Source organism: Cryptomeria japonica, unplaced genomic scaffold (assembly GCF_030272615.1).
Source record: "Cryptomeria japonica unplaced genomic scaffold, Sugi_1.0 HiC_scaffold_818, whole genome shotgun sequence".
Lineage (NCBI taxonomy): Eukaryota > Viridiplantae > Streptophyta > Pinopsida > Cupressales > Cupressaceae > Cryptomeria > Cryptomeria japonica.
Genome location: NW_026729563.1, coordinates 4,462 through 26,575, shown reverse-complemented (window position 1 = coordinate 26,575; position 22,114 = coordinate 4,462). Strand labels below are relative to the sequence as shown.

The 22,114-nt window shown below is 32.2% G+C and overlaps 3 protein-coding genes across 3 annotated transcripts; all 3 read right to left on the bottom strand.

Moving 5' to 3' along the window:
* Positions 1-4,873: 4,873 nt before the first annotated feature.
* LOC131048752 (pathogenesis-related protein PR-4-like) lies at positions 4,874-5,369 on the bottom strand. The gene is made up of 2 exons (XM_057982813.2): positions 5,118-5,369; positions 4,874-5,038 (listed from the first exon to the last, which is right to left on the bottom strand). Exons 1-2 carry the CDS (start codon positions 5,367-5,369, stop codon positions 4,874-4,876), a joined length of 417 nt encoding a protein of 138 aa, XP_057838796.2.
* A 6,749-nt stretch (positions 5,370-12,118) lies between these two features.
* On the bottom strand, positions 12,119-20,886 carry LOC131872848 (pathogenesis-related protein PR-4-like). The gene is made up of 3 exons (XM_059216157.1): positions 20,707-20,886; positions 12,363-12,620; positions 12,119-12,283 (listed from the first exon to the last, which is right to left on the bottom strand). The coding sequence occupies exons 1-3, from the start codon at positions 20,884-20,886 to the stop codon at positions 12,119-12,121; spliced, it is 603 nt and encodes a 200-aa protein (XP_059072140.1).
* A 72-nt stretch (positions 20,887-20,958) lies between these two features.
* LOC131030274 (uncharacterized) lies at positions 20,959-21,537 on the bottom strand. The gene has a single exon (XM_057961003.2). The coding sequence runs from the start codon at positions 21,535-21,537 to the stop codon at positions 20,959-20,961; it is 579 nt and encodes a 192-aa protein (XP_057816986.2).
* Between the last annotated feature and the right edge of the window lie 577 nt (positions 21,538-22,114).

The following is a 22,114-nucleotide window of genomic DNA, read 5'->3' as shown; positions in this document are numbered from 1 at the left end:
GTATAACCCTTTCTCTTTTTGTTCCTCATCCTCATCGCCATAATCATTAAGAATAATAAGACATTATAATACGTCCTCTAATTTATCCTCATAGGGTGGGGATCAGGAGAGAGACTCTTTATGAATTAGGTTGAGTGGTTGCTCAAGATTTTTTTTCACTATCCTGATTCACTTCCTTGTTAGGGGTTGAGTCCTTTTAATTGAGTAATATGATTTAGTTGTATCCTTTGAATGAGCCTCCTCTCCTTCACCAAGGTCATTTTTTCCATGTGTGCTAGAAACATTTGTTTTTTTCGTAAGATTTGAAAGTCTACTAGACCTATTATCACCTCTCTTAAGACATTCCTCATTTAAAATGTCAATTACTAGATAAGGCAAGGTGAGGTGATTGGTTTTTCTCTCATGGTGAATTCTATCCATGTTAGGCTTTTTACTACTTCTAGGAGGGGTAAGAACCTGTTTTCCTTTATTAAAGTTGGTCTTTAGGCCTAATCCATGGTTAAAAGAGGAGTTTCACTTCCCAAACATAATTTTTTTTCTTTTGAGGTGAACAAAGCAGTTTTTTTCTTCAATGATATGGCTTTAGACAAGGAGGGAACATCCCTAGCAAAAGGAATTTTACTTTTAATTTCTTCACCCTAGGGAAAGTTATATTTTTTTCCTAGGAGAAACACATTTAGAGGATGATTGGTTTACAAAAAAAAAAATAGATAGCATAAATTAACCCCTAGTGTAATGGAGAATAAACTCCTTCAGTAGCACATTTATACATGGAGGAAAATTGAATGTAAGGAAATATAAAATGTCTATTATTCTTAATGTGATTAAGGAATAGAAAATGATACTTATTCATAGTAGTGAATCTTTCCTCAAGACTGAACTAATTAATGAGATGGTAGGTCACAACCTCTTAGGGAGGAGGCAAATCATCCTTGCTAAGAAGTTAATATTTTCACCCCCATGAAAAAATATTATCATAAAGTCTTCATAAGCATATTTCATTTTGAGTTAACGAACCTTCTCTCCCTCCCAAATTAGGCAAATAACCTAAAAAATGAGTTCCTCTATGACAATAAATTTTATGATACTAAATTAGACTCTACAACTCCTCTAGTTATTCGAATTGAGACAATAAATACTCATCTTTTCCTTTCATAGCTTTAAAAAGAGAGGTGATGTCACCCTTTAAAAATATATTCTATACTTTGACATTTTTCTTAGGGGAGAGAGAAGTAGTGGGCTCAAATATTAGTATTTTACCAGCAATTACATCTTTCTATACTTTATCAAACATAATAAATAGAGGAAGCCCAATACCTAGACAAGAAAGGAAACAAAATACACTTTTGGCTATAATTTTAACAAGGATTTTGTAATTAATTAAATATCCCACTACTAAATGCATCCTTATCTTCCATGCAAGATAAATAGACTAATACCTAATCTACGTCTTCCCATATTCATCTTTTCATTCCATTTTTATGTTGCCAAGAAGGAATAGTCTCATCAATGGGGTTGTTGGACTCTCTCTAGGTTTTTAGATCAATATATTGATAATACCCAGAGAATTTTCAAAAAAAAAATTAGTGTTATCTTTGATCTTTTTATTAACCTTTCCTCCATCTTTTCTCATGTCTTGTGAGTCTTGCTCCATCCAATGTGTCTTATTAGTAAATTAGTGCTTTTTTTGTTCTTATTAATCATCCCATCATGCTCATCATTACGCATATCACCAAAGTACTCCACACAATATTTTTGCAATTAATTAAATTGGTTCTCAACATGACTAATTAAAGGCAATTTCCTATCATCAATTATAATATTTCTTATTGCAAAGGGTATATTCCTACCATTCTCCCAATTATTCCAATCAAAATAATGTATTTATTTGTTATCAAGAGAATCAACTAACTTATTTACTTCCTTATATCTATGTTTAACTCTTCATTATGGTGACATGGTAGGAAGCCTCCTACTATGCTCAATCATATTTTTTATTCTACATGGGGGGTTAAAAAAGGGGTGTAGGATATCAACCATAATCTCGAAGTTACCTTCAATTATCAATTTTTGGAAGGTATGTTTAAGGACTCATTTTATCACCCACCATACAAAAAAATACTAAGCTTAATTATTTGTCTTAATCCCAAATCTTATAGCATAACCTTCTATCATTTTTCATTTATCATATCTTGTAATAACCCTAATTGTTACTATTCCAAGGTTTCCTTTGTTGCATCCATCAAAATTTTATTTGACCCATATTTTTATTTATTTATTAATTAACATATTGCCTTATAATTCTCTTGGGAATTTTAATTTTATTAATTTTTCAAGTGATTCCCAAATTCAATCTAATAGATGATTTAAGGTTTTTAGGAAGCTAAGAAGCTTCTTGATGTTTCAGATAGTTTATATTTTCTCTTCTCCCATTTCTGGTCATTTGTAGGACCTCCTTGTTGTTCTTCATATCCTCTTGAAAGATCCTATTTTCTATTTCCATCCAAATTCCCAATAAAGGAAGAGGGAATATAGTTTTGTAGCTCTTTAATAACATGATGTTTAAAAGGATTTTTATCTCTTCAAATTTTAGTTAAACTTATTGTAATTTTGAGGTTGATCCGATTAACTTGAAGGAAAGACAACAAATCATCCCAAACTTATTTAGTGAATTTGTGTTGTAGGATTAAATGGTCTATTGACTTCACTTTGTTGAAGCACAAAAACATCTATTAAATAAATTGAAGCCCATTTTAACATGATTATAAATTTATAATTATATTATGATTACTCTTCTACCAAAAATGAGTTATTTTAGTAGTGAAATCAAACTCCATGTGAAATCAAGTATTCTAGTGTTTTGCTCCATCATACAATAGACCAAAGGAACATGAAATTTGGCTGAGAGATTGGGTTTCTAGATGGTTTCAACCATTTTGTTCATATTGAAAAATCAATAGTCCCCCAAATGCTTAATAAATTGACTTTTGACCATGTCCCTTAAGGAGAATTGAGTGAAAATATTATATAGTATGTTTTTAAAATATCATTTTTTTCTTATTTAGTATATTTATATTATAAAATACTTTGTGTTACTTATAGTTTGCTAGTACTAAGAAAATATTTTTAAAGGGTTGATATATCATTAAATGATATTCATTATTCATTTATATTATTAGTGTGTTAAAAATTACTAAAATATATCAAATAAGTAACAATATATTCCCACTCTTCCCTCTTGAGAGATGGTTTCAAAAATAATACACTTCTTCTACACTAAGTTAAATAGTTGAGGAAAGGTCCCTACTCCTTAAGTTGTGAACTTATGCTGTCCAACCATCATTAATTCACAAATTATTTAAAACATTGGTGAGATTATCAAAAATTAATTTCACATGCAAGTTTGGAAACATAACAAAGAAGAACGATAGTCTAAATAAGAAATTGAAAATATTATAGGAAGAAATAGAGAAAGGAAACAATGGCATTGATATTCAAAGAGATAAAACTATTGTTAGAGAAGAGTGGAAGAAGGTGGTCATAAATGAAGAATTAATATAGAAACAAAAGTATAGGTTCATATAGCTAAACTTTCCAGATAAAAACATTTGGTTCTATAATCAGTCTATTGTCAAAAATAGGAAGACAAACTCAATCACCAACATGGTAAACGAAGATGATATTTTGGTTGAATCTAAAGAAGAAATATATAACATTTGTGCCTTCTTTTTTCTATCTTTTAATATTTATCAACTTATGGACAAAAGCTATACAATTTATTCTTAGAAGATTTAGGCTCTCCCATAGCTTTTCAGTAATGAAGATATAAAGTTAATGTTGGAGCCAATATTGTTGGAATAAGTTTAAAAATTTGTTTTCTCATTTCACCTCTTGAACAGTCCTAGCTTGGATGTATTACCCCTTCATCTAATAATTTTGGGATATATTTTGATATCATCATTTATTGGTAGCCAAGGATTTCATAAGACATGCTTCCTTATAAAAATAACTAATACATGTATTGTCCTAATCTATAAAAAAATTGATCCAAAAGATATCCAATATTATAGATCAATCAAACTCTACAATACTATTACAAAAACTTGTCTAAATCATTAGTCAATAGACATCAACCTCACTTAGAAAAGATGATAACTCCAAAGCATAAAGGATTTATGAAGGAAAAACCCTTCGTGTCAAATTCAACAAAATTATTTTGAAAGAATCCTTGTCTTCCTCTTTTGATCAAACTAACTGAATCCTCAACATAGAATAGGATTATTGAAAAATTCCTTTAAAAAAGGGCCATATGAAAAAGAAAGTTATTAAGTCATGCTAATAAATCCTCCTTATCAAGTCTTGCCTTTAGAGAATCGATGCCTAATACCCATCACTTTTGAAAACCCTTTCCATTCAAGATTAAAAAAATAAAACAAATCTAAACAAAATTACGGATGGAAACTAAAGAAAAATACGAGTGGTTGGTTGCAAGGAAAAATGAGGACAATTGTATAATAGCAATTAACTCTTGAGAGAATGAATATGATATTTAATATTCACAATAAAACATAATAATATATTTTTTATTCAACACTAAATAAAACAACACACTTGTCCGAGCAATTGCTTTGTTAATTAATTTCTCATATAAAAAGTATTCTACCATAGTCAAAAGCAATTGTTTTGCTAATTCCTTTCCATTTCTCAAAAGCACTTGTATTTTTGTGCATAACTAAAACCTATGGTATCTATGAAAGAGTCGAACAATGGAAATCCATTATGCAGGAAAGTCTTGTGACAATCACAAGCATTTTTATTCAAAGCAAAACTGACAAATTGAGGAAGCAGACATAATTGAGGCTCTGAGATTGTTCTAACACCCCACGAACTTGTAGGTAGTAAACATATGACCGTAATGCTTTCCTTTCCCATCCTTATCAATGGCATTAAAAGCATCAGTTTGTAAAACCAGTCCTCCATTTTTGCACTCGTCCACAATTCGTACGATCACATTTTGATCCGTCGAATCATTTGTCACCTGTAACAATTCAAATGATTAGGCAATAAGCATAATATATATAAGCTAACAAATTCTAAATATATATGATGCAGTTTACTTGGATGCAGGTGCCGCAGAGGGAAAGTTCCATGGGCTGGCCGGCTTGGTCACAATACGCAGTCCAAAGGTATTCACTGCGAAACTCTAATGTTTGATTAGAGTCAATTGTAGCGCAAAATAGGCCATCAAGGTCGTAATTACGACCAGCAGAATCATACGGAGTGGACGTGGTCAATGTCTCGCCATTAACACACAGTATGGAAGCCAAAAAGAAGCATAGAGCAATCCACATCACAACCTTGGAAGCCATGACTATATTCTCAACCCAACAATAATAATATGAACTGATTGTTGTGTTAAGGAAGGCGATATTGTTCTAAGAATGACTCCTAGCATTTATAGCGTTAGCATCAGGTTTATTTCCATTTTTTTATCACGGTGGCCGTGCAGCCCTTGGTTTATTTCTTCTATGGAGCCGGCTGCGAGACAAATAGGACCAAGGATTAATTTAAATTTTGATATATCCAACTCCGAGCGACGGTGAAGTTTAAAACGAATACTTGTTTTACATCAATGACTTGTAAGATGATTTCTCGTATTCTTCATGGAGACCGGCAATGGAATGGAATTATGATTGGAGTATTCTCTGTAAACAAATGTTTGTTCGGTAATATCTATTTCAACATTGTTTTAGTGTGGGAAACAATTTCTGTTGATGTAATCAACCATTATTTGTGTAAGACATGCAACGGAAGTTTAGAATTGGTAATCTTTAATAAAATTTAATAAAGCTTTTTTACATTATTAGTTAATTTTAAATTATTAAAAAACTTTTATTTAAACAAAATATTTATGATAAAAATTGTATACAATAAGTCAAGATGGATAAAATGCACTCTTTTAGGCATGTACGTTGGGATATGATAAGCTATTCTTTGAACACGCAATATTTGAAGGTCAAAGGTTATATGTTGGATGATTCAAAGTGTATTTAAAGGGTTTCAGAGCATCAAGGAAGCTAAATATTTAAATGGCTATGGGTTAGGCACTATGTTGGGTGCCATTCAAATGAAATCAATATTATATATGTCTCATGGCTGTCTATTTTCCTAGGAATGGGTTTTTGCAAGTGTTTTTCATGCTCTTCTTTTGGGTTAACACTATGGCTTTCCCTCCACTAGTTTTCTATAAATTTAATCATTGCGTAGTAGTTTTGTATGAGTTATATGCAGGTATCTAGGTGTTATAAGTTTGGTTGGAGAAGTGAAGTGAACTGTATTATTGTTGTCATCTCTCATTTGAAGAATAATAATATACTTGTCCTCTTTCTCTAGTTGAGTTTTTTCTCAAAATGCTTTCACCATATCAATTTATAGTGTCTTTTGGTTCCTAATTTTTTTAATTGTTGTTGAATGTTGTAATCACTTGATAATTCTCATTGTTTTACAATAAATAAAGAATAAGAGTAGTGATTCAAATAACTAGATGGTCGTTGATGCATCTAATTTATATAGATGATCACATCACTTGTAATAGACTCCCACTAAATCCTCTATAGTAGTTTGGAAAAAAAAAATTTAAAAACTTCTTATAATGCAACATTGGAGATAAATAACACCAAGAAATATGGGGTTCATATGGTGTAGGTTGTGGATGAAGTGGACAAAGTGGTTGAAGAAAAAATATTATAAAGAAAATCAAGTACTAGAGCATCACCAACACAATAATCATCTAGGGAGGAAACTCAAGTATTACCTACTCTCCTAGTCCAATTTGCTTTTCTTTCACTTTCTCCTTCTACTCCTAAAAAGGTACCTATTCATCTTCATAAACAAGCCAACAAAATCAATCAATAAGCTAATGAGGAGAAAGTAAACATCAATTAAATGATGTAGAGCGGTGTAAAATTAGGCAGGAAGGGTGGATTCAAATCAGCAGGCAAGGAGGGAGTACCAGATTCTAATCTAGAGGCAAACATAGGGAAATCACATGCAGGAACAGGACAAAATGATCCAAATGGGGCCTCGAGAGATAAGCTTGATAGGCTAGAGGGACTTCTTGAGGATCCCAGAGGGATTGACGTAGCAGGCTTAGTGGAAACGAATACTTTAGGTCAAAATAATGGGGATCCATGTGCTCAGAATCCTAGGGACCCATGTGCACTTGCTAAGTTAGAAAAAAAGGAAGGGTAAACTGGGGTTGGAGTTCCATAAATCATGGGTCTCACTTTTTTGGTGAAACCCATTAGAAAATCCTCTCGTTCTCCTATTTGCAATCTCTTAGATCCTAAGCAAGGTAAGTTTTCCACTGTTGTGCCTAATTCTATTATTGACTATAACATTTCTCTTATGGGTTCCTCCTTAGCTAGAAAGTTCATGGGACCTAGACCCAATATTGAGGTTGCTAGAGCTTTTGTTAAAATAAAATGGTGTCTCATTGTTCAAGTGGAGGTTTTTGCATTACCAAAAGTGTTTTTTTCTTTTGGCTTCTCCTATGAGGAGGACATGTTGGCTACTCTCTATCGGGGACCCTGGGTTATTAGTAAGGATTATTTAGCTTTAAAAAAATGGTCCCTAAAGTTGGGTCTTTTATATTTCACCTTTGAAGTTTTCCCTATTTGGGTTCATCTTCCTAGGTTACCAATGGAATATCTAAATGAAGATGTGTTTAAGGGGATAGCTAGTTCTTTTGGGGAACTCCTTTCCATTGATCCCATGACTGCTACCAAGAAAAGGCTTGTGTATGCCAGAATATGTGTTGGAATCCTTCAATCTAAGGATATTCCCACCTTGATTGCTATTGTGTCAAAATTGGGAACATGGGAGTAGACTATAGAGTTTGAGACTCTACCTTTTTCTTTTTTTAACTACAAAAAATCAAGCCATTGGGATAAAAAATGTCCCTCTAGAATTCAGAAGAAAGTGGTAAAGCCAAATGAAGGGAACCAGAAAGTGTGGAGAGCCAAACCTAGGTAATGGAAGGGTATTCCAGATATGATGAATCCATCCTCGAATATAGATGAGCAAAGAAGTGATAAGGAGAAATACATTGTTAGTAATGTTTCAATAGAAGATACTCATAATGAGAAAGAGGAAGGCTAGGTGTCTGGGGAGTTGAAAGAAGATCACATTCCTAGATCGATAGGAGACTTGTATTTGGAATCTTCCACATGGATAATCAATAAGTTAGCATCTTTGAACAAGGATGAAGGCTCTGATGTGGTTGATCCTAGGGCAATGGAAAATGTGGATACTACTAATCCAAACTTTGGAGATGGAAAATCATCTAGAGTTGATGTTTCTCTTTCTCCTAAAGTGGTTCGTCCTACTTTTGGAGATCAGAGCATAAATGCATTAAATGGAGAATCTTCTATCTCTGTGTTTTGTTTTTAAGATTCCCTTATTTTTTAGGAGAATCTTAGTTCTTCTAAAAAATCAGGATCTGGAAAGCCAAAGCATTTTGGTAAAGAAAATAAAATCTAGGAGGAATCAGAAATCAAGGATGATCCACCTTTCACACGGGTGGAAAGGGAAAAGGGAAACAAAAAGTCAGCAACTTTTGGAGTCTCTACAAGAAATAGGATAAAGGATGACTATAGAAATACCAAGAGTTCTGAATGAAAGTCATCAAAATGGCACATGGAGCATGCTAGTCTTTAGAGTATTGTAGATGGGATTCAAAAAAATATCCCTAAACTATGCTTAAACAACACCCCTTTTAAACAATGAAGATTATGACTTGGAACATAAGAGGGCTCAATCGTCCACACTAGCAGAATATTTTGTCAAATTTTCTTAGAGATCATAAACCAAACATTATGGTTATTCAATAGACCAAGATGCCAAAAGATAAAGTTATAAAAATGAAATTTTTTCAGAACTATGGCATACATTATAATAGCTTTGATGTTGTATCAAGAGGTTGTGTTATGTTTGGAATTACTTTTTTGTTTCAAGATCTTGCATTTGGGAAGATGCTAATCATATAGTTGTTAGATTCAAGCATATCAATAATGATTTCTCCTAGATTTTGTCCAATATCTATGCCCCTAATAATAAATCTAATAGGAGGAAATTCTAGAAGAGTCTAGCCATGTTTAGAGATTAATTTCTCAATGTTGATTGGTTAGTAATTGGTGATTTCAATACTCTTCAGGATAAGGAGAAGTTTGGTGGTTCTCATGTTCAATTTGATAGCAAGAAGAATCTTTTGAACTTTATCAACAATCAATTCCTTCATAATCTAGACCTAAGAGGAACTTCCTTTTTATTATGATACAAAAAGAGGCATAAAAGCTGTTATTTACAAGAATTATTTTTCTAGGTGAGCACTATGCTTGGGCTGCTAATTTTATACTTTTTAGAAAGAAGAATAGAGAAATTAGGTTGTGTGCACTAAAAAATATTAATAAAGTATCTAAACTAGACAATTATCCTTTTAACCCTTTAATTAAGTATTATTAATTATTAATAGATAATAATTGTGGCCATTTTTATATGGATATTTAGTCCGCATTCAGGTGATGTTAAAGAAAGAAGAGAAATAAAAGACCACCTTCACTAATCAGTAGGATATGTTTCCATACAGGAGTATTCCCTTATGCTTGATTAATGATAGAGCTATCTTTTTACGGTCATGAATGTTTTATTTAAAGGTTTTATATGAAAGTGAATCATTATTTTTAGGCATGACTTAACTTTATCTTAAATAATTTAGAGGAGAGTGGCCTTTAATTTGATAAAGGTCCTGAAAAAGTGTAAAGAGTCTAGAATGTCATTGATTCCTAATAAATACATTTATGAAGTGATTAAGGCTAATTTTCTAGGTCTTGTTATCGATTAGCATAGAAAGGATTGAAGCAATCAAAAATATTTCTTACCAAGTAACTAAAAGGAATAGAAATCGTTTGTTTGGTAAGGTTAACCTTAACAAGATTTTATTTGTAGCTTTATAAATATTATTCATTGAATAAATGGTATTCTTAAAATGATAATAATATTTAATGGAATTTCTAGTTATCATATTTTGTGTAGCCCAATATAAACTAAAATATCTTATATATATTAAATAATTTCTAAACGTTCACACTTTTTTGACACAAAATAATGTAGGAGATGAGAGGTCCAAAGATCTAATGAGTTCTCCCTTAAATAATTTAAAAATAATAAAACATAACAGGAAGAAGTAATTTTATTCCTTGGTAATTGTTAAAGAGAATTTTAAGTTCTACATTTTGAGAATATATTTGTGATTGTTCTTGATGTTGTTTTTATTTCAGTGATGATAAACAATGAGTTAGGGGAAGGAAGAGGCAAGTGCGTGATTACCCTATAAGAGTTTGATTTAGAAATATGTTTTATTAAACATGCTACCTGTCTTAGGGTCTTTCCCAAATTCTGATAGACATTGTTGAGAAATTTGGCTATCAATAGTATATAGTAAATTCAATTAGAAATGATAATACGAAAGAAAATATTTCCTACATCTACTTAGTTCAAACTAAATCCTCTAATGGATTAGAGGCTAGATAAATAAGAGCACTGAAAAACAAAATTAACTAGTATGCAATTTAATTTTATTTTTTTGTATAAAAATAATTTTCAAGGTGTATATCTAAGATGATTGAATAAGGATGATTTTTTTTTAGGAACTTGTAGAATTTTGTGACAAATTTTTAAAAGTACATGCCTTTTTTTATGCTACAGCTCATTAGATATTAAAATTATTTAATCATTTCCCACATATATTTTAAGGTGTATATCTAAGATGGTTGAATAAGGATGAATTGTTTTAGGCACTTGTAGAATTTTATGACAAATTTCAAAAAGTACATGGCTTTGTTTATGCTACAATTCATTAGATATAAAAATATTTAATCATTTCCCACATATATTTTGATGTTTACGCATCAACATGTAAAAAATTGTCATATTTTCTAAACCTTTGCATGTGGAAAAAGAAATCTTGTCATTCCCTTGTAGCTTATTTATGATGTATATCTGCCTTCCCAATGTGACTTCAATTTAATTAAGATAATTGATCCTAATTCTTTTGCAACGCATAAATTTACTTTGATAGCTATAAACTACTACTAAATTGTAGTGTTATCATGCTTTTGATGATCATAAATTTTTCTTATGATTTACAATATATAAAATGTTATAAAGAAGGTTGAATATATATCTATAATATTATTTTTTATATGATTTGATCTTTACTAAAGTATATTACATGAAACCAATTCTCTTATTTATATTATAAATGATATGCGAGGTAGCTAGGAGCTATTTCAAGTTATATCTTTTAAAATGTAGTAGAAATATAATACCATTTTTATAACAATGAAAAAGATAAAATGGCATACATTAAGTTGTAATTTTGAGGTTCGATTTGTAACATAATTTTTAACAAAATTGGATATATATCATCAATGCTATGCGAGAATGATTGGACTAAAAAATAGTATCTCAATTTAATTACTTGTTTGTCAAAATAATTTAGAATGATATTGAGAATCTTGGATATGCCTACTATTAAAAAAATAACTATAATTTTTATTAAATGAATCACGAACATAATTATTTATCATCTTATGGACCAAACACTCCCAAAAAAAAATGATTGCCAAAAAATGTTTAATGAAGAAACCTATACATATTTATGCCTAATGAATATTTAATAATGCATATAGATATTTTAATAATGTTTGCAATTTATAAGTTAATCAATATTAATTTAAAAATACTTGACAGAATTTCAATGACAATTTTTTTAGAGAAAAGAAGTGTTACAAAAAAATTCATTAGAAAATTATGGGAAAAATATTTCCCATATAAAAAGCATTCAAAACATGAGTCAAAAGCAATTGTTCGCTGATTCCTTTCTATTTCTTTAAAGCACTTAGCATTTTAATGCAAAACTAAAATTTATGGTATCTGATAATAGTCGAACATAGGAAATCCAACATGCACGAAGATCTTGTGACAGTCGCAAGCATTTTTATTCATAGAACAACTGGTGAACTGAGGGAGCAGACATAATTGAGGCTGTGAGATTGTTCTAACAGCCCACGAACTTGTAGGTAGTAAGCATATGGCCGTCATGCTTTCCTTTCCCATCCTTATCAATGGCATTAAAAGCATCAGTTTCTAAAACCAGTCCTCCATTTTGGCACTGGTCCACAATTCGTACGATCACATTTTTATCCGTCGAATCATTTGTCACCTGTAACAATTGAAATGATTAGGAAATAAGCATAATATATATAACATAACAAATTCTAAATATATATGATCCATTTTACTTGGATGCATGTGCCGCAGAGGGAAAGTTCCATGGGCTGGCCGGCTTGGTCATAATACGCAGTCCAAAGGTATTCGCTGCGAAACTCTAATGTCTGATTAGAGTCAATTGTAGCGCAAAATAGGCCACCAAGGTCGTAATTACGACCAGCAGAATCATACGGAGTGGACGTGGTCAATGTCTCGCCATTAACACAGAGTATTGAAGCCACAAAGAAGCATATAGCAATCCACCTCACAAGCTTGGAAGCCATGAATAACTGCTCAATACAACCAGAATAATATGAACTGATTGTTGTGTTAAGGCAGGCGATGTTGTCTTCAGAAGAATGAATCCAATAATTTATAGCGTTATCAGTAGGGTTTATTCCCAATATTTTATCATGGTGGCCGTGCAGCCCTTAGCTTATTGATTCTTCGGACGATTCCCATTAGGATTTGTTAGTTTGTTCATTGAATTCGGCAACAAGGTTTCTCGGTTTCTTCGTTGAAATGGGCAACGTACTACATTAATGTTATATTAGCTATTTCAATTAAGGGTCGATATATCATTAAATGACGTGCATTATTCATTTACATTATTAATATGTGAAATCTTATTACAATATATAATTGTTTATTGGAATGGAAAACCACTGCTTTTAAAATGGGTTGAAACTTCGAAGGAAGACCCCTCCCTACTTCTAAATTGGGTTGAAACTTTGAAGAAAGACCCTTACCCCTTTAGGTACACACACTTATGAAATCCTCCCATTCTTAATTTATAAATTTTTTTAAAAAAGGGATTAACTACAAGTGGGTACTACCTTGGCTTGAAAAAGGAAAATTTTTAAAAGTGGAAAAAAAATTCTTTTGGAAACATATTCAAGTAGAAAGATAATTAAAATAAGAAATTAGAAAAAACATATGAATAAATGAATGAACGAAACAATGATGAGCATATTCAATGAAAGGAAACTACTATAAGAGAGAAGGAGAAGGTGGTGATTATAAAGGAAATATTAAAGAAGCATATATATAGGATTATCCAGCTTACCTTAGGAGATACGAATGCATGGTTTTGTCAATAATTCACTTTCAAACACAATAAGAGGAACTCAATCACTAGTATGGTTAATGAAGATTGTGTTTTGATTGAATCTAACAAACAAATATGTAACATTCGCACATGCTTTTTCTCATCTTTTAATCTTGTTGAACATGTGGATAACAATTATATGATTACATGTGAGATGCTTGATGTTATCCCCCAAAATTTGAATGATGAAGATAACAAGTTAATGGAAAGACATATTTACTTGGAAGAATTTTAAATTTTTTCTTTCTCCTTTCAACCTTCTAAGGGCCCTATCTTTGATGGGTTCCCCCTTTCCTCTAATAATTTTGAGATATAGTTAGATAGGATATTTTTTTGGTGATCATGGATTTCATAAATTCTTGCTCAATTATAATAAAAATTAACAATGCATTCATTGTCCTAATCTCAAAAAATATCCATCTGAAAGGTATTCACTATTATAGACCAATCAACCTACATAGCACTATTTGTAGGATCTTATCTAGAATTATTGGTTAATAGACTTCAACCTTACTTGGACAAGATGATAGCTCTAAATAAAAAAGGATTTATAAAGGGGAATAAAACCATTGATTCCTTCATCAAATCTCATCAAATTATCGAATCAATGGACAAATAAAAACAATAAAGTATTCTCCTAAAAATAGATATTTATAAGACCTACAACAGGGTAAGTTAAAGCTTGTTATTTGTTAAACTCAATAAATTTGGCTTCTAAGGTAAACTATTGAAACTAATTCAAAAATATGTTATCACTCTCAAATTATCCTTACTCATTAATGGCATTCACCAAGTGTTATTTGAAATTGGAAAGGGACCCAAGGAGGGGAATGCTTTATCTTATTTATTTATCCTATTTGATGAAGTACTATAAAAAAATATCTCGAACATGTTTCAAGCAAGGTATAAGACTTTCATCAATTCTTCAATTCTCATACCATAAAAAAATCATACATGAAACAATTTTGTTTGTGTTTCCTTCTCTTCTTACATCTACAGGGTGGAAGAATATTCCCAATAATCATGTTATAGTCTTTGACTTTCATATCAATTATTAAAAAGTAGACTCTTCTTTAGCATGAGAAAAGACTTCAAAAGAAAATGACTATTATATTGGGATTTTATATTGATTACTTGGCTACTATCTATCATGCTCTTCCTCTTTTGGTCAAAATGACTGAATCCTCAACTTGGAATGAGATTATTAAAAAATATCATTTTGAAAAAATCTTTCTTGTTGGAAAGGTAAGTTGTTAGGTCATGCTAGTAAGTTACTCCTCCTCAATTATTACCTATATAGCCTCCCTACTTATTACATCTCACATTCCAAAACACTTTCCTTTAAGGCCAAAAATGATAGAATGAGTATAGTTTAAATTCTTTTGGATTAAAAATAGAAGAATAAAGAAGGTTGGCATTAAATGACTAAGAATAAGTTTTTCAAATTAAAAGAAAAAGAGGTCTAGGATTATAATATTTAAGTCTTGTTAATAAATCTCTCTCAATAAAAATTTCATGACTAATCAATCAATTTCAAAAGGATCTACACTATAGAATCTCCTTATAAATCTAAGAGCCTCATTATCAAAGGTATTAAATGGAAGCTTGGGAGATGAGATACCATTAACATCTAGGAAGATGTGTGGTGAAGCGATGAGAAACTTTTAGGGGTTTTTGCATTCTCCAACTACATTATTATCTTTCCAACATATGTCAATATGGTGTCAAAAACAACTCTATTAAATTTTAAAATTAGAAGGCTTGGATAGATCTCAACGCTATATTGTTATGTCAAATGGCCTCTATACTTCAATTGGAAAACTGAAAATAGAATTATAATCCATGCTTCACTTGAATGATGCAAAATAGGATGTTAGAATAAGGAATCTTCATCCTTCATAGAATTATATTTTTTTCTTTAAGATACTTCTAATGCATGATCTAGATCAATATTATTTTCAACTGGCTTAGGGCCTAGAGCCATTCACTTGCTCATGAGATCAACTTCTTTTGTTTGGCCACTTTGCACAAAAAAATATAAAATTAGGATAACATGAAGCATAGGGGTTTCTATTTCCCCAGCAAAATCTTACTTTGTAAACACAACTAAGAAATAATAACCCATATGCTCCTACATTTTTCCTTTTATGTTTTTATCTAGGTTATAATACTAAATCGTCTTAACATGGTTTATGCTACGGTTGTTGATTTAAGGGTGTACTTTTATGTTGGTATCCTCCATATAAAATTGCTTTGGTGAAGGATTGAAGGAATAACAATAATTCACTACCCCATGGGCCATGTTGAACTTATGGAATGAAAGAAATAACAATGTTTTCTAAGATATTAATTTTTCATAACAACTTCTCTTAATAAAAATAAAATCTATCTCTAAGAATTTAATTATTGTTGGGATCACAATAAATAAATAAACTTGGAATTTAACTATGGAAGAGATCTTATGTCACTTTGGTTATCTACATGAATGCTTATCTTAGAACTAGTTGTTCCAAAGCCTAGTAAGATTGTTTGAATGGATGGAAAATGTTAGTAAAGGGTTGGATGAAGCTAAATTTCAATAATGATCCAAAAGCTAAGAGAGGGTATTTTGTGCAAGAAGAGAACTGGTAATGAATGATCACAATGAATTAGTGGAATGATTCATAAATTTTTTAGTAAATAAAAATAATAATGAAGATGAAGGGTACATGACCCAAATGCAAGGGTACATGACCCAAATGCATTCAAGTATCTAATTTAAAACAATGTCAAAAATCTCCATGTAGAGGGTTATTTTAAATTTTTCATGAACCTCATTAAAAAATATATTAGCATTCCATAGAACTCATAAATCTCATAGCAAAAAACTAGGAAAGATAAGGAAGTTTGAACAATTTAAAATAGCACACACTTGCAGTGAGGTCAAACCCATAAACAGTTCTACAAAAAGTGATATTATGGTTTCTAGAAGGATCACTTGGTCTGTCTTTGTATAGCTAGCTTCTACTATTCAAAATGAGATTCAAAATAATAAAAAATGATGAAATGTGAAAGAAAATATAGTTTGTGATTTATCATAGCCTTTGAAATGACAGATAGGCTAGATTGACATAAAAGTATAGGGAGTACTTATAAATATATAATATTCACTATATTGGATACTATCAATTCTTCATTTCACACATGATTTTGAATTGAAAGATTAAAAATTATTAATTTTTCAAGCTTGGAAACGTTCATTAGCCTCTAGGGACACCTATTCCTGTAATGATAGTTTTCCTTTGAAAGATCATAGATGCCAATATAAATTTAAAAATAATATATTCATGTTGCTCCTTTTTTTGGTAAATGCACCTATTAAAAGCTAAATGAGAAAAGAAAATAAATTGATGGTGGTGAGAATCTTACAGTTGAGTCTTCCACCTATTAAAAGCTAAATGAGAAAAGTATTTTGAGGATTTAAAAATATGATGGGGTTTACAATTACGATGGGGTTTACAATTACTTTATAGCCATAAAAGGTCATGATTTAATCCTATCAAAGAAGTTCATTAACTCCTTGAATTTGAGACAAGTTAAAGTTAGTGCGGTTGGCTTAACCATGACTAAGTTATTCATTATTGAGGCCCTACTACTATTAGTCTTCATTGGTACAAGGTTAAAAGAAGTCAAATATCCCATAAATTTTAAAAGTTCATAGAGGATTCCCTAAGAGAGGGTGATAAATTAGTTGACTTTAAAAATGATTCCAAGAGGGAAGGGCTTGCCAAGCCTTGGGAAAATATAAATTGACACATAATTAAATATTTTAGCACAAAAGGTTGTTTTGTCATAATTCATGCTTACCATTTTTATCTTCTAGAGTATTTAAGGTTAAAAATGATTTTGAATAATTTAAGTGGGGAAAGGCCCCAACCCATTACACATCACTATCAAAAATCATCTAATCACCAAAAAATTCCAGGGCTTTGAGATCAAGGCCACCAAAAAACATAGAGTTAAACTAGAGATGCAAAGTATGATAGAAAAAATAATAGTTAAATAAAAGAAGAATAAAAGACCACTAAGAATAACGATAATAAAATAAAATAATAGAGGGTTTTAAGATAAATATCCTCAACTATCTAGCATATAATTCAACTCCTCTCAAGGCAATAAGTTGTTATTCTTCTTTTCCTTTGCAAATCTATCACATGTGTCTACTATGAGTTAAGTTATTATAGGATGCATTATGTGACTTGGTTTGGTCATGATACTTTTGAAATAAGTAATACTTGTATGAAAACTAATTTTAAATGTAATGTTCATTGTTTTCCTCCCCTGGGATATTATGTCAAATGTGCCTTTGACTCACACAAGGAAAGTGTACAAATACCACCTCCTACTAACACCCCCATACTGACAAACTGGCCATGTATAACACTCTCTCTTAAATGTGCTAGTTTATCACATTTCCCTCCATGTACATAACCATACAATGCAAACACCTACTACCTATTACAACTAGAAAAGAGGAAAAGATCATCACACTATTCCTTCACCAAAGGGGTCCTGCCTATCAATCTAGAAAATCTTACCAAGAGCCTCCAAAATATCATGAGGACATATCATCTTAAAAATCTCCTTGGTTTCGACTCCCAAATTCACCAAAAAATCTTTCTCTTTATTGGCTTCTTTCAGGGTGTGAACTAGGCTATAATTCCCAATACTCTCCAAAGGACAATTTATTTTGGGAAGTTATCTACTTAGCTTCCAATTGAGGAACTTTTGATTAGAAAATCCATTAAAGACAATCTATGAATCTCCTTCAATGATCACTTTTGAAAGACCTTTGTCCACAAATAGTTCCAATCCAACTTCCAATGCTCTTATTTTGGTTTCTATGATGAAGTCACTATTCTTAATATGGAACTCACCAGTGTGAAATAACTCATTTATGTTATGAGTTTCTCAGAGTCATCTTTGTCTCCTTTTCAATTAACCACTGTAAATTGAAAAATTTCAATCAGATATGACAAGCAATAAGAGTTTACAAATTTTGCTGACAGAGAATAAAAAGGGAATTTTGGATATTAGTGGAGAAATAAGGGTGTATATATTTAATTTTTTTAAGAACTATCTTGGATATCATGTGTATTTTTGACATTAGACATATGAGAAGATGGTTGACAGACCTGGATATAACCCCGAGTGAACAATTAAAATATATACCGCCTTCGTGTAGTTAGTGGAAGTCCTTTTGTCCTAAGGAATAAAGGACCCATCCTCATTCCTTAGGACAACCCCAAATCCTGCCTTACCCGGATTACCTTTACTAGCACCATCAAATTTGAGTTTGGTCCATCCCTTTTCGGGAACCTTCCATTTGACCTTCTGCCTATCCAACATCTTGACATTAAGCTGAAATTGACCTGTCTCTTTGAATGACCATTTAGACTTCATCACCTTGTCCCAAGTCATGAGTCTTCTCACATGTTTTTCCTTGAAATTGCGACTTACTACTTCCTGTATGGCTCCTTTAATCTTGAGGATTAATTTGTCATTGGATAGGTTGATCTCCTTAAAGATTCTTTTGTTCCTTTGTTTCCACATGTGCCAAACTAACAAAGTTGGTCCTACTAGCCAAATATCCCTCCACTTGGAGTTAAAGGAATTAGGCCATGAAGAGAGAAATTCCTTCATCTCTGCATTCCTGACAATTTTCAACTCCACCATATCAAACAACCATTCCCAACAATAACTCACCACTGGACAAGTGTACAAAAGATGGTTAGTAGATTCCTCATCTCGCATACACATGACACACCAACTCAGTCTTGCTATACCAATTATTTTTAGCCTATTTCCCATGAACACTCTGTCATGTAAAGAAATCCACAAATATGCACCTGCTTTAGGTAAAATTCTCTTGTGCCAACATAATTTATATGGCCAACCTAGACTTCTTGACTTGCTCCTTTGCACTTCATATCCCCATTTAACCTTATATTCTCTTGATTTAGAGGCACACCATGAAAGTCTATCCTTTGCCAATGTGATGAACATCAGTCTTTGGTTCAATAAGGATTCCAATTTGGAACAAAGCTCCTTCTTACCTATATCTATTCTCATTCATACTATAATGTCTCCCTCCTAACCAGGACCATCGATGTACTTGAGTACTTTCTCCCCACAACTCTCCTGAACTTGTGTTACCCAACCATGATCTTCAAAATCATCTATTAAGGGTCGCTCTCCTCCCCATGAATCATACCCAAAATTGGCTTTCTGTGCATTCCCAATTTGCTAAGATAAATGATTAGTAATGAGGTTCCTACATTCCCATAGGAAATTCTAGATAGTTGAACATCTCTCTACATTGGCCACAGTAAAAATTATGTTTGTCTCCTCTGAGTCCAAGTATTTGCATTTCATAATTATGTACCAAAGCTTCTTTGGGTTTTTGTATATTTTCCAAGACAATTTTGCACCCAGGGCCACATTTTGGAGACCCATCTTCCTAAGCCCAACTCCACCTTCTTCCTTTAAAAGAGATGATGTGTCCCAATTAATTATAGGGATTTTCCTATCCTCCTTCACTCCTTCCCACAAAAATCTCTTTAATAGACTGCCTAGCTTGTTGTTGGCACTACTCGACATCCTAAAGCAAGCCATACTGTATATTGGCATGGCCGATAGAATGGACCTAATCATCTGAATCCTACCCACTTGGGATCGCCATCGATTCTTCCACAAGACTTTTATAGCTTTGCACTTGTTAATCACTTCTTCCCAGATCTAAGTTTGCCTCGCTCCCACATTGATGGGAATTTTCAGATATTTAAGAGGAAAAGAACCAATCTGATATTTCAACTTATCTTCGATTTCTCTTTATTCATAAATTGACCAGAGGCACTCGAAAATTCATCTAACATGGCTTTAATGACCTCTACCACTTCCATAGAAGAAACCTCGAAAAGGAGTGCACCATCTGCAAATTGGGAGTGAGTGATAGGATCAATTTGACGATGAACTCTAATGCCCCTTCAGAACCCCATCCTACTGCATTTTTTGATGTTTTTACTTAGAACCTAAACCATCAACACAAAAATAAAAGGACACAGTGGATCTCCTTGTCTCAAACCATTAGTAGCCTCAAAAAATCCACAAACCGAACTATTCACCAAAAGAGAAAAACTTACCATGGAGATGCAAAACTTTACACAATCGGACCACTTATTGGCAAATCCAAATTTACTAAGAACATGGATCAGAAAATTCCAAATTACCCTATCATAATCTTTTGAAACATCTAACTTAATGGCCATGCCTTTCACTTTATCCTTGAACATAGAATGAAGGACTTCTGACACCAGAAATATGCTATCCATAATATCTTTACCTGGCGTGAAGCCATTTTGATTTTCTGATATCAGCTTCGGAAGAATCTTCTTCAATCTGCTAGACATAGCCTTAGCAATAATGTTGTATAAGGAATTGCAGAGAGATATAGGCAGAAAGTCCAACATAGATTCACAGCACTATTTCTTGGGGATAAGAGCTATCATCATATGATTGATGGCCTTAATAAACTTCCTTCTCTTCTTGAACTCCAACACCATCCAGATGTCAGATCGCATGAAATCCCAACAAGCCTGAAACACTTCTGTCATTATACCATCTGGGTCAGGAGATTTATGAGGATGGATAGAAAAGGTGGCCTCTTTCACCTCTTCAATGGAAAACGGGGTCAACAACATATTGTTGTCTTCCCCCGACACTAAATTTGTAATGGAATCCTCCACCAAAGGGAAGTTGATAGAATCTAGAGAAGCATCTTTTCCCAGAACATCTACAAAATGCTCAATTGTCGCTTGTTCAATATCCTCTGAGGACACACACCATCTATCACCATCATTCTTAATAATGGAGATCTTATTAAACAATCTCTTCACCTTGACTGAGGCATGAAAAAAAATTGCATTTGCATCACCTTCAGCAATCCACAACTCCCTGGATTTGTCCTTCCAGTATAGATCCTCCCTCTTTAAACCTTCTAGGTATTTCTCTTTCAAACTCTTTTCCAATTCGTATTTGTGATTGGTCATACCAACTGCCATCACTCTGGAGTTAAGCACCTCCAATTCCTCCTCTAATCTCAATTTTTCAGAGAAGATGTTTTTGAAGGATTCTTTGTTCCAAATTTTGATCTTGTGTTTCAAAAATTGCATTCTCATGACAAAGCAATAACTTGGGGAGCCTGAAAATATATATGCTTCTGATCACCACTCTCTCATCTTATCTAAGAAACTAAGGTCCCTCCACCACATACTAAGAAACTTGAAGTATCTTCTCTGCTTAATCTTTTCTTGATCTATTTCAATAACAATGGAAAATGATTGTGAAAAGATCAAACTGGCCCAAAATCCAAAAGTCACCAGCAAAAAATCTATCCAATCTTTCTGAGATGTTTGAGAAATTAAGCCTTCTATTTGTCCAAGTAAACCTGTTATTCTTAAGAATAATGTCCACCACCTTAATGGTCTCAATAAAGTCCCTGAAGTCGTCCATAACTTTAGAATATTTCTTCAGTCCTCCAACTTTATCTTCCATCTCCAACAATGCATTAAAGTCTTCAGCTAAAATAAAATTATTATTTGAAAAAGTTCCTACTAGAGAAAAAACCTCTCTCTAAAT

What these genes read in the sequence shown, in the direction of transcription:
- LOC131048752 (XM_057982813.2), bottom strand. Translation starts at nt 5,369, where the DNA reads ATGGCTTCCAAGGTTGTGATGTGGATTGCTCTATGCTTCTTTTTGGCT. An exon ending in TCTGCGGCACCTGCATCCAA is followed by an intron (nt 5,039 to 5,117) that starts GTAAACTGCATC and finishes GAATTGTTACAG; the next exon opens with GTGACAAATGATTCGACGGA.
- LOC131872848 (XM_059216157.1), bottom strand. Translation starts at nt 20,886, where the DNA reads ATGTCTAGCAGATTGAAGAAGATTCTTCCGAAGCTGATATCAGAAAAT. An exon ending in TTTCAAAAGATTATGATAGG is followed by an intron (nt 12,621 to 20,706) that starts GTAATTTGGAAT and finishes TGTATTGAGCAG; the next exon opens with TTATTCATGGCTTCCAAGCT. An exon ending in TCTGCGGCACATGCATCCAA is followed by an intron (nt 12,284 to 12,362) that starts GTAAAATGGATC and finishes CAATTGTTACAG; the next exon opens with GTGACAAATGATTCGACGGA.
- LOC131030274 (XM_057961003.2), bottom strand. Translation starts at nt 21,537, where the DNA reads ATGGCAGTTGGTATGACCAATCACAAATACGAATTGGAAAAGAGTTTG.